This window comes from Coenobita brevimanus, chromosome 106 (genome assembly GCF_032717465.1).
Source record: "Coenobita brevimanus isolate Jiangsu-jjx chromosome 106, ASM3271746v2, whole genome shotgun sequence".
In the NCBI taxonomy this organism is placed as follows: Eukaryota; Metazoa; Arthropoda; class Malacostraca; order Decapoda; family Coenobitidae; genus Coenobita; species Coenobita brevimanus.
The window spans coordinates 14478390-14490708 of NC_137059.1; the positions used below are offsets into that span (position 1 = coordinate 14478390).

At 39.8% G+C, this 12319-nt stretch overlaps 1 protein-coding gene and 1 non-coding gene across 2 annotated transcripts in view; both read left to right on the plus strand.

Annotated features, from left to right (window-relative positions):
* Positions 1-554: 554 nt before the first annotated feature.
* LOC145416409 (signal peptide peptidase-like 3) overlaps positions 555-12319 on the plus strand; it is a 295615-nt gene continuing 283850 nt past the window's right edge. The window contains exon 1 of the mRNA XM_080285356.1: positions 555-778. Coding sequence (XP_080141482.1) covers positions 750-778 — 29 coding nt within the window. The 5' untranslated portion in view covers positions 555-749. The remainder of the gene's footprint in view (positions 779-12319) is intronic.
* Positions 4459-4576, plus strand: LOC145416572 (5S ribosomal RNA). The gene has a single exon (XR_013900303.1). It is a non-coding gene; the product is annotated as a 5S ribosomal RNA (ribosomal RNA).

Consider the following 12319-nt stretch of genomic DNA (forward strand, 5'->3'; position numbering starts at 1 on the left):
AGAAGTGTTACATTGCATCACAGTGCTCTGTGAAATGTGCTAAGGATGTAACAGATCCTTTAATGCCTTCTCTCTAGTGACTTATCCCAAAAGTGTTACATAGTGTTAGAAAGTGAAATGTGCTAAGGATATAACATCCTTTAACACTTTCTCTGTAGTGACTCATCCAAAAGTGTAATGCTAGTCACAAAGAAGTGCTGTGTTAAGTAGACAGATACCGTAGATGGTGTTACAAGTGTGATAGATGGGTAAAAAGATAGAAATTTTTTTGGACCTTGAAATCTCCATAAGTGGATGACTGGAGATCTCTGAACACCTTCTGTCTTGTGATTTATTTTGGAAGTGCTGCTGACAGCATTAGGCCAGCTGCAGAGCACTGCAAGTGTTTTAATTGTTTTCTAATGCTAATCACAAAGAAGAACATCATTGAAATGTACTAAGGAAAAGTGTGTATACCATACCGGTACTGTACTTGGTAGATTATGTTTTTTATTACTGTTCCATACCGTACGGTATATATTCAAGAAGAGATCCCCTACCAGTAACACCATCTCGTCAGTGACTTATCCTGGAAGTGTTACAGACAGCATTACAAGTGTTTTAATTGTTTTGTTATGCTAATCATGAAGAAGTGCATCATGGAAATGTACTAAGGAAAAGTATGTAGCCATGCAGTAGATTGTGTGTGTGTATGGAGGTCCCACAACACCTCTCCGGTGACTCACCCTGGAAGAGGAGAAAGAACTGGCATGATGACACTCAGTGCGGAGTACCAGTGGTGAGTGATTGGATGCTTTATGTTTATCCATCTGTGTATCCATCTATATATCTATCTATCTGGTTCTCTATCCATTTATCTGTATATCTGTCAGGTTCTCTTTGTAGCTATCTACATGTCTGTCTGTCAGTATTTGTCTCTTTATCTCTCTCTCTATCTGTCTACCTATCTATATGTCTGGGTATCTGTTTATCTGCCTGTCTGTCTGGGTATCTGTCTGTACATCTGCTTTTCCATCTCCCAGTCTGTTTACCTAGTTAGGCCTGTCGGACTGTCTGTAGCTATGCATCTATCATTATGTATTATTGGACTTGTTGTTTTATGAGAGAGAGAGAGAGAGTACACACACACACACACACACACACACATTATTATTATTATTATAACTGTTATTTATTAAAATTGTTATTATCTGTACCGTACCTTAATGATTTTGATTACAGGTCAAATAATAATGATAATAATGGTAATAATAATAATAATAATAATACCGGTAATTATAGTGGCAGTAGTATTTGTAGTAGTAGTAATAGTAGTAGTAATATAGAATAATTTTGGTTACAAGCCAAAATTTCTCGTGCTCTAGAGAGTATATGGTACAGTACCATATATAGAGTACCTTACATAGCTACATACCAATACATACACATGCACAGAGAGAGCACACACACACACACACACACACACACACACACACACACACACACACACACACACACACACACACACACACACACACACACACAAACTATAAAAAGGGAAACTATCATGACCTAAAGAAGTCTATCTATCTATAGCCCGACGCCCTAATCCCGCAAAGGGTGGCCACAGACAAAATGCCTCCAAGTCGCTCTGTCATCCACCATTTGACTACCCTCCCACCAACTCACCCCCCCCCCTCCCTCATATACCTCTCAACTCCATCCCTCCACCTCATCCTCATTCTGCCCCTCCCTCTCCCTCCCTCCACCTCACCTACATACACCCTCTTAGTCAGTCTTTCATTCTCCTTTCTCTCCACATGTCCAAACCACCTCAGTGTATTTCTCCTAATCTTCTCAACCACATCCACATCCACCCCACAACGTTCTTTCACTTCTTCATTGGTCAACCTGACCCTCCATGTAACTCCACATGCTCCTCGCAAGTAACTCATTTCCACTGCTCTCACTCTTGACTTGCTCCCCTCATGTAAGGTCCACGCCTTGCTTCCATACGTCAGGGTAGGGATCACAATACTATCATGCAGCGACTTCTTAACTTCCATACTCACCTCCCTATTTCTCGTCACTGCTTTCAGTGAACCAACAACCTTCCTTCCCTGCTGTACCCTTTCACGTACTTCATCCCCCAAAGTTCCATCCTTACTCATCACACTACCCAAGTACCTGAATGCACTCACATTCTCCATATCCTCACCATCCAACCTCACCTAAAGAAGTACTTCTTAGAAAAATTGATTGAGAAAAGGAGCTTAGAGGACAAGATTTAAATGCTATATGTAAAAAATTCTGTGAACTTTATGAAATAAGAGGCCAGAAGTACATCCCACAGCACACAGAAGCAGAAAAGAAAATAATGAAATGGTCAATACAGAATGTAAAAAAAATCAAAAGAAAAAAGAGATTTGTTGTGGAATAGATACAGAAGACACATTAATGAGAGGGCATATAGCAACTATAAACAGACAAGAAATGATTACCGGTATACAAGAATAAGGAGGGAAGCCCATATGCAGTTTGAGGAGGATATCATAAATAAAAGCAGTGATCACTCGAAGCTATTTTACAGCTACATCAGAAGCAAAACGAAAATAAAAGATAAAATACAATCCATTATGGACGAGGGAATCATCTATACACAAGAGAAGGATATTTGTGAAGCACTGAAAAAGAATTTCCAATCAGTTTTTACAGAAGAAAAAATTTTTGAGAGGGACTTTGTGGAACATGCATGCCCACACATACTACCAGATATACAAATAGCAGAAAAAGTAATACAGGAGGAGTTAAGTAGATTAGACAGAGGAAAAGCAAGTGGTCCTGATGAAATTTCATGTTGGGTATTACGAGAATGTGCAAAGGAGTTAAGTAAACCATTATTTTTAATTTTCAAGAAATCCTTAAGTCAAGGTAAACTACCTGATATTTGGAAAAAAGCAAATATTGTCCCCTTATTCAAGAAAGGAAATAGACAAAATCCACTCAACTACTGACCAGTATCACTGACCAGTGTTGTAAGCAAGGTATTAGAAAAGCTTATAAGAAAAGCTTGGGTAAATCATCTAGAAAAACACAGTATGATAACAGAAAGACAGTTTGGTTTCAGAGAAGGAAAATCATGTGTTACTAATCTTGAGCTACTATGACAGAGTAACAAACACAATACAGGAAAGGGAAGGATGGGTGGACAGTATGTATTTAGATTTCAAGAAAGCTTTTGACACAGTACCACACCAAAGACTTTTATGGAAACTGTGCCATCAAGGAGGAATTCGAGGCAAGCTGTTTTGTTGGATGCAAGACTTTCTCATAAAAAGAGAAATGAGGACAGTACTAAGAGGAAACTACTCATCATTGAAAGAAGTGACCAGTGGAGTACCACAGGGTTCAGTGCTGGCACCAATCATGTTTTTAGTGTATATAAATGATATAAACAGTAACACTGGAAATGAGAGCTATCTGAATATGTTTGCAGATGATGCAAAAATACAAAGGAGAATTACTAGCACAGACTCTTGTAGGGAGCTACAAGAAGAATTAAATAAACTTCATGAATGGAGTAGTACATGGCAAATGGAATTCAATGTGGACAAGTGTCATGTAATCAAGTTTGGTAAAAGTGGAAAAAGACCTGATTGGGATTATAAGTTAGGAAATAAAACCCTATACACATCAGAAAGAGAGAAGGACCTAGGTGTAATTATCAATAACAGACTCTCTCCGGCTGACCACATCAGCGAGAAGGTACGGTACATGTATACACTGCTTGCAAATATGAGAATAGCATTCACACACATAAATGAAGACATGCTAAGAAGGATAATAACATCATTCATTAGACCAACCCTGGAATATGCATCAGTAGTCTGGAGTCCTCATCTCAAAAAGCATATAGACAAGATTGTAAAAGTTCAAAGGGCCGCTACAAGATGGATACCAAGCTTAAAGGACCTAAGCTACGAAGAAAGACTAAATAAACAGAATCTACCAGCACTACAGGAGAGAAGGAAAAGAGGTGACATGATAATGCTATATAAGTGCATATCAGGGAAGGAGAAAATAGACATAAATGATTACTTAACATATGGAGAAGCATCAGCAAGAGGACACTGCAAAAAACTGCATAAGAAGAGAGGTGATAAAGACGTAAGGAAATTCAGTTTCCCAAACAGAGCTATTGATCAATGGAATGCACTACCGAATGAAATAGTGTGTGCCAAAAAAATTCACAAATTTAAAGATATGTACGATAAATATGGTTTAAGACACGGGACAGTACGAGCTTGACTCATTCCTGTAAAGATACAATTAGGTAAGAACAATTAGGTAAGAACACACACACACACACACACACACACACACACACACACACACACACACACACACACACACACACACACTTGACAAATACTAGGAAATGTTGTCAGATATGGCTAGTTATTTACAAAAAATAATTGAGAAAACGGCATACCATGTTGAGTACACCGCTTCCCGTCCGATCAGCGAAGTTAAGCAACGTTGGGTCTGGTTAGTACTTGGATGGGTGACCGCCTGGGAACACCAGATGCTGTTGGCATCCCTATGTGTCAAGTGGGGTTGGTGGAGGATTAGTGCCCGTCCCTGTAAAAATAATTAACTCTAAGCCCTTGGCCACCCCGTCTGGGATACATGGCATCTGGCAATGAATGAATGAATGAATTGAGAAAAGCAACAATATAATTTTGGTGGGTGATTTTAACTGTAAAGACGTGAAGTGGAAGGAATGGGACTTAGGAGGCGGCGATGATTCGTGGGGCACTATATTATTAAATATAATAATGAATAATGTGATGACGCAATTCGTTAAAGAAGAGACACAGTTCCGAGGTGAGGACACACCAGCAAGGTTAGATTTACTGTTTACCAAAGAACCCGATGTAATAGAATCATTGAAATATTTCTGTCCTATAGGAAAAAGTGATCATGTGGTCATTGAATTCCAGATGATAATAGGGAATGTCAAGCCAAGAGACGAGCTTCATAGACTGGGAAGATACAACTTTGGGAGAGCAAATTTTGCAGGATTGAGAAAATTTTTTGAAAATGCGGATTGGAGAAATTCATAGAAACAAGAGAGATACAGAGGAAGTGTGATATCATTCTAGACCTCTATAATTTGGGAGTGGAAAAATTTGTACCAAGAGTAAGAGGGAAAGAAAGCAGGAAAAAAGAGTGGTTTAATAGAAGGTGTATGATAGGAAAAAATGAGATAGACAAGGCGTGGAATAACTGGAGAAAGGAAGGTAACAACAGAACAAAGAAAAATATAAAAGAACTAGAAATGAATACACAAGAATTCGTAGAGAAGAAGAAAGGAATTTTGAAAAAGGTATAAGCCCCAGGACCTGATGGAATTTCTAATTGGGTACTGAAGGAATACAGAGAACAACTGGCGGATAAAATTCACAGTTTAATTGTGTGTTCTCTGGAAGAGGGGAAAGTGCCACAAAAATGGAAGAGGGCACATGTGGTACCAATTTATAAGGGAGGAAACAGGGAAGATCCCCTGAATTATAGACCAGTGTCTCTAACCAGCATGGTCGCAAAATTGTGTGAGAGAATCCTGAAAGACAGATGGATAAAATATCTAGAAGAGATGAATATTTTGGCTGAATGTCAGTTTGGATGCAGAAGTGGAAGGTCATGTGTTTCCAACTTGTTGAACTTTTACTCAAGAGCAATTGACATGGTACAGGAGAGAGATGGTTGGGTGGATTGTGTGTACTTAGACTTAGAGAAGGCCTTTGACAAGGTACCTCATAAGAGACTAATGTGGAAACTAGAATATATAGGAGGACTATAGGGGAAACTCCTGGAATGGATGAGAGACTTTTTGAGAGAGAGACAAATCTATCTATCTATCTATCTATAGCCCGACGCCTTAATCCCGCAATGGGTGGCCGCAGACAAAACGCCTCCAAGTCACTCTGTCACCCACCATTTGACTCCCCTCCCCCCAACTCACCCCCCCCTCCCTCATATACCTCTCAACTCCATCCCTCCACCTCATCCTCGGTGTACCCCTCCCTCTCCCTCCCTCCACCTCACCTACATACACCCTCTTAGTCAGTCTTTCATCCTCCATTCTCTCCACATGTCCAAACCACCTCAGTGTATTTCTCCTAATCTTTTCAACCACATCCACATCTACCCCACAACATTCCTTCACTTCTTCATTCGTCAACCTGTCCCTCCACGTCACTCCACATGCTCCTCTCAAGTAACTCATTTCCACTGCTCTCACTCTTGACTTGTTCCCCTCTTGCAAGGTCCATGCCTCGCTTCCATACGTCAGGGTAGGGATCACAATACCATCATGCAGTGACTTCTTAACTTCCATACTCACGTCCCTATTTCTCATCACTGCTTTCAGTGTACCAACAACCTTTCTTCCCTGCTGTACCCTTTCACGTACTTCATCCCCCAAAGTTCCATCCTTACTCATCACACTACCCAAGTACTTGAATGCACTCACATTCTCCATATCCTCACCATCCAACCTCACTGCACACTCTGTGACTTCATTCCTCTCAAACACCATAACTTTACTTTTGTTTACATTAACTTTCAGCTTCCTCCTCCTACACACTGTCCCAAATTCATTCACCAAACCTTGCAACTCCCATTCATCTTCACTCAACAATACTGTATCATCAGCAAACAGCAACACCGGAAGCTTCCAAATCTCACCCTCATTCATTAGGGCCACCCCCACATCCACTGCCCTACCTTGCACCTCCTTTACATACCATCCATATATATATATTAAACGGCCATGGAGACATCACACACCCCTGTTTCAGTCCCACATTGAGATCAAAGAACTCACTCAGCTCACCATCCACTCGCACCGTAGCCCTAGCTCCCTCGTACATACTCTTCACAGCACTCAACAATTTCCCCTCCACTCCATATATTCTTAATACCTTCCACATACCTTGCCTATCTATTCTGTCATAAGCTTTCTCCAAGTCCATGAAGGCAGCATACACTTTCCTTCCCTTCTCTAGATACTTCTCCACTAAACATCTTAGAACAAATATCTGATCTACACACCCTTTTCCCTTCCTAAATCCCCCTTGTTCTTCTCCCACTAGCTCCTCTGTCATATGCCTAACCCTATCAATGAGTATTCTCCCATATATTTTACCAGTCACACTAAGAAGGCAAATACCCCTATGGTTACCACATACTTCTCTCTCCCCTTTTCCTTTGTACAGAGGAACAATTATACCTGATTTCCAGTCCTCTGGAACCCTTCCCTTTTCCCAAGCCAATCTACACAACTTCCATATCCACTCCACAACAATCTCACCCCCATACCTAAGCATTTCACCACACACTCCATCAATTCCTGGGGCCTTTCCCAGCTTAATCTTCTTCATCGCTTCCACTACTTCCGACCTACTGATCTCTTCCTCCCTCCTCTCATCTCTTCTTCTCCCAGCCATTCCCCAACCACTTATACTCACACTGCTCTCACTCTCTACATTCAACAAATCCTCAAAGTACTCCTTCCATCTCCTCAATTTCTCTCTCTTCTCCACCAACAATCTATTATTCCTATCTTTCACTCCCCTACTATTTCCCCTTTCACACTGCCTTACTTTCTTTACCTCCTTCCAAAACAATTTCTTACTCTCCCTCCATTTCACACTCAGATTCCTCCCAAACTCTTCATTCACTTTCTTCTTACTCTCCTTCACCAGTCTCTTAACCTCCCTTCTCCTGCTCACATATACCTCTCTCTTTTCTCTCTCATCTTCTCCCCTACCTCTACTCGCCAACCATTCACCATATGCCTTCTTCTTTTGTTCCACAGCTCGTTTCACCTCTTCATTCCACCATGCTGTCCCTTGCACACCCTTGCATCTCCTCCTCACTCCACAAACCGCCTCATACGCTGCGCTTATCTCTTCCGTAAATATCTAACATACGTCTTCCACCCCTTCCATCTGCTCTAGCTCACCTTCCCAATCTTTCTTCCACTATGCTCTTATACTCTGTCCTTTTCTCACTATCTTGCAATTTCTCCACTCTTCTCATAGGAGCTGCTTCCTCCTGTCTTCCCCTTCGTCTCCTCAACCACTTTCTTTCCAGCTCTACCTTGGCCATCACTAAGTGATGGTCCGAGACTCCATTCCCCCACCCTTTCCACACCCTTGCATCCAACACTTGTCTTCTCATTCGCTCATCCACACACACACGTAGTCTATCATTGCCTTTCGTTCAACAAGTTCACCATCCATCCTCCTCATTACTCTCCATGTATACAGACAAATGAGGACAGTAATAAAGGATAGGATGTCTGGATGGAGGGAAGTAACAAGTGGAGTCCCTCAGGGCTTGGTGTTGGTGCCAGTAATGTTCCTGATTTCCTTAATTGATATGGTAGATGGAGTGAACAGTTATGCAAGTCTGTTTGCTGATGTTGTAAAGATCTTGAGGAAGGTAGAGGTTGAGGAGGATTGTAAAATACTGCAGGAGGATCTGGTGGGAGTAGATAAAATTGATAAAGAAGATCTGTTTTTATGGGATAAGAGAGCAACAAGGGGACACGGAATGAAATTGAAAAAGTCAAGCTGCTTGAAGGATATCAAGAAATATAGCTTTCCTTACAGAAGTATAGACTTATGTACAAGCTGGGTAAAGAGATCGTCCAGTCTAAAAACTTAAACGAGTTTAAAGTTAAATTTGACTTACTGAGAAACAGCGACGGGAACCCACGAGCATAGCACATTTCGTGTATATCACAATTAGGTACAAAGTAATAGGTAAATACATAAATATTTGAAATGACTTAGACGAAAAGGTGGGGCAGGAGAAAAACATTCATGTGTGTAAAAGTGGACTAGATAAATGTGTAAAAGTGGACTAGATAAATGTGGATATGGAGACAGGACAACACGAGCATTGCTCATTTCCTGTATACTACAAATAGGTAAATACACACACACACACACACACACACACACACACACACACACACACAGTATACACACACACAACACACACACACACACACACATGGAGAGAGAGGGAGAGAGAAACACACACACACACACACACACACACACATGGAGAAAGAGAGAGAGAGAGAGAAACAAACACACACACACACACACACACACACACACACACACACACACAAATGGAGAGAGAGAGAGTATACACACACACACACACACACACATGGAGAGAGAGAGAGAGAGAAACACACACACACACACACACACACACACACACCGCTCGCTGGTGCAGTGGTAACGTTCCCGCTTGCCAACTGGTGGACGGGAGTTCGCGCCTCGCTCAGGTTGCGAAAAGTTTCACTGACGAAACGGGTGGTTACTGTCCCCCTTGAGCAAGGGGACGGGTGTGTGCGTGTGTGAAGGTCACAGCCTTGCCCTTAGATCGGACTATATGAGCTTTCAGCTCCCTTCCGGGAGGGTAAAAGCTGACAATCGCGACCATCAAGTGATCCTGACTGACCCGGTGAATTACACACACACACACACACACACACACACACACACACACACACACACACACACATACACACACACACACACACACACACTTGGAAAGACTTAGAAACAAGGGTGGAAGAAAAAAGCATTAAAAAGGAAGTGAAAAGAATAATCCAAAACAATCCAAAGTTAGTCAGAGATTCAGTAGATATCAACAAATCTATAGTAATCACTGGTATAGAAGAGGAAGAAGTAAAAAACAAGATTTCGAAAGACAAAAAGGAGATGGCAAATGTAATGAGTTTATTGAAAGAAGTATCAGAGGAAATCTGTAGTAAAGACATAGAGGAACACAAAAGGTTAGGGAAATACGAGGAAAGTAGGTCAGGACCTCTAAAGGTGACTTTCCAGAGTGTAAACACTGTGGAGGAGATAATAAAAAATGCAAAGAATCTTATGGAAAAAGAGGAGTTCAAAAATGTATGGATAAAAAGATGTCTAACACAAGAGGAACTGGAATTAGTGAAAGAGAAGAGGGAGGAAGCAAAAACAAAAAATGCGGGAAGATCAGAGGAGGAGAAGAACACATTTTTTTACAAAGTAATAGGATTGCAGGTACAAAAGTGGTACATAAACAGAAGGAAATGAAAAGGAGGAAGGTAGTAGAACTATGTCATGAGAAGTATATAAACAAGATGATATAGTTGATGTACTCAAATGTGGATGGAATGGTATCTAAATTACTAGAGATGAATGATTATGTCAGAGAAAATGAACCACAAATAATAAGCCTAACTGAAACAAAATTAATACCAAGGATATCAAATGACATAATAAACTTAGAGGAATACAATATATGGAGAAGAGACAGATATTTAAAAAAAGGAGGAGGAATTATAATATTAACTAAGAAAAATCTAAAAGTCAAGGAAATTAAACTAGATATACCATCACAAGTAGAACTGATTGCAGTAGAGATCGACACATCTGAAGGTAAAGTAATTGTAGCCAATTTGTACATGCTACCCAGATCAAACACATGGGAAAGAGATGAATATGAGGACCTGGCAGAGAGTACAATTCAGAGTGTAAGATCATTGCTACATAAAATGGAAGAGAAATCGGAAAGAATTATACTAACTGGGGACTTCAATACAAATATAAATTGGAATACTCTAGATATAAATAGCCAAGAAAGCTGTTGGGACCAAAAGCTCCTGGATCTCGTGCAGGAGTTTTTCTTAACGCAACATGTGAGGGAAACCACCAGAAAAAGAGGACTTGATGTACCTTCAGTGCTAGATCTAATATTTACAAGGCAAGAAAATGATATTGACAGTTTAATATATCACCCTCCACTCGGCAAAAGCGATCATGCAGTACTAAATTATAACTTCAGGATAGCATATGACATAGTAAACAGCAATGACAGTTACAAAAAGAGCCTAAACTATAAAAAGGGAAATTATCAAGACCTAAAGAAGTATTTCTTAGAAGTTGATTGGGAAAATGAGCTTAGAGGACAAGATTTAAATGCTGTATATAAAAAATTTTGTGAATTTTATGAAATAGGAGTCCAGACGTACATCCCACAGCACAAAGAAGCAGATAAGAAAATACAGAAATGGTTCAATACAGAATGTAAAAAATCAAAAGAAAGAAGAGATTTGTTGTGGAATAGATACAGAAGACACAATAGTGAAAGGGCGTATAATAATTACAAACAGGCAAGAAACGACTATACAAGAATAAGGAGGGAAGCCCAAAAACAGTTTGAGGAGGATATAATAAATAAAAGTAGTGATCAACCAAAGCTGTTTTACAACTATATCAGAAGCAAAACTAAAGTAAAAGATATAATACAATCCATTACGGACGAGGGAATCACTTATACACAAGAGAAAGATGTTTGTGAAGCACTAAATAAGAATTTCCAATTAGTTTTTACAGAAGAAAAAAATTTTGAGAGGGACTTTGTGGAACACGCATGTCCACACATAGTACCAGATATACAAATAGCAAAAAAAGTAATACAGGAGGAGTTAAGTAGATTAGACAGAGGAAAAGCAAGTGGTCCTGATGAAATTTCATGTTGGGTATTACGAGAATGTGCAAAGGAGTTAAGTAAACCATTATTTTTAATTTTCAAGAAATCCTTGTGTCAAGGTAATCTACCTGATATTTGGAAAAAAGCAAATATTGTCCCCTTATTCAAGAAAGGAAATAGACAAAATCCACTCAACTACTGACCAGTATCACTGACCAGTGTTGTAAGCAAGGTATTAGAAAAGCTTATAAGAAAAGCTTGGGTAAATCATCTAGAAGAACACAGTATGCTAACAGAAAGACAGTTTGGTTTCAGAAAAGGAAAATGATGTGTTACTAATCTGTTGAGCTACTATGACAGAGTAACAAACACAATACAGGAAAGGGAAGGATGGGTGGACAGTATCTATTTAGATTTCAAGAAAGCTTTTGACACAGTACCACACCAAAGACTTTTATGGAAACTGTACCATCAAGGAGGAATTCGAGGTAAACTGTTTTGTTGGATGCAAGACTTTCTCATAAAAAGAGAAATGAGGACAGTACTAAGAGGAAACTACTCATCATGGAAAGAAGTGACTAGTGGAGTACCACAGGGTTCAGTCCTGGCACCAATCATGTTTTTAGTGTATATAAATGATATAAACAGTAACACTGGAAATGAGAGCTATCTGAATATGTTTGCAGATGATGCAAAAATACAAAGGAGAATTACTAACACAGACTCTTGTAAAGAGCTACAAGAAGAATTAAATAAACTTCATGAA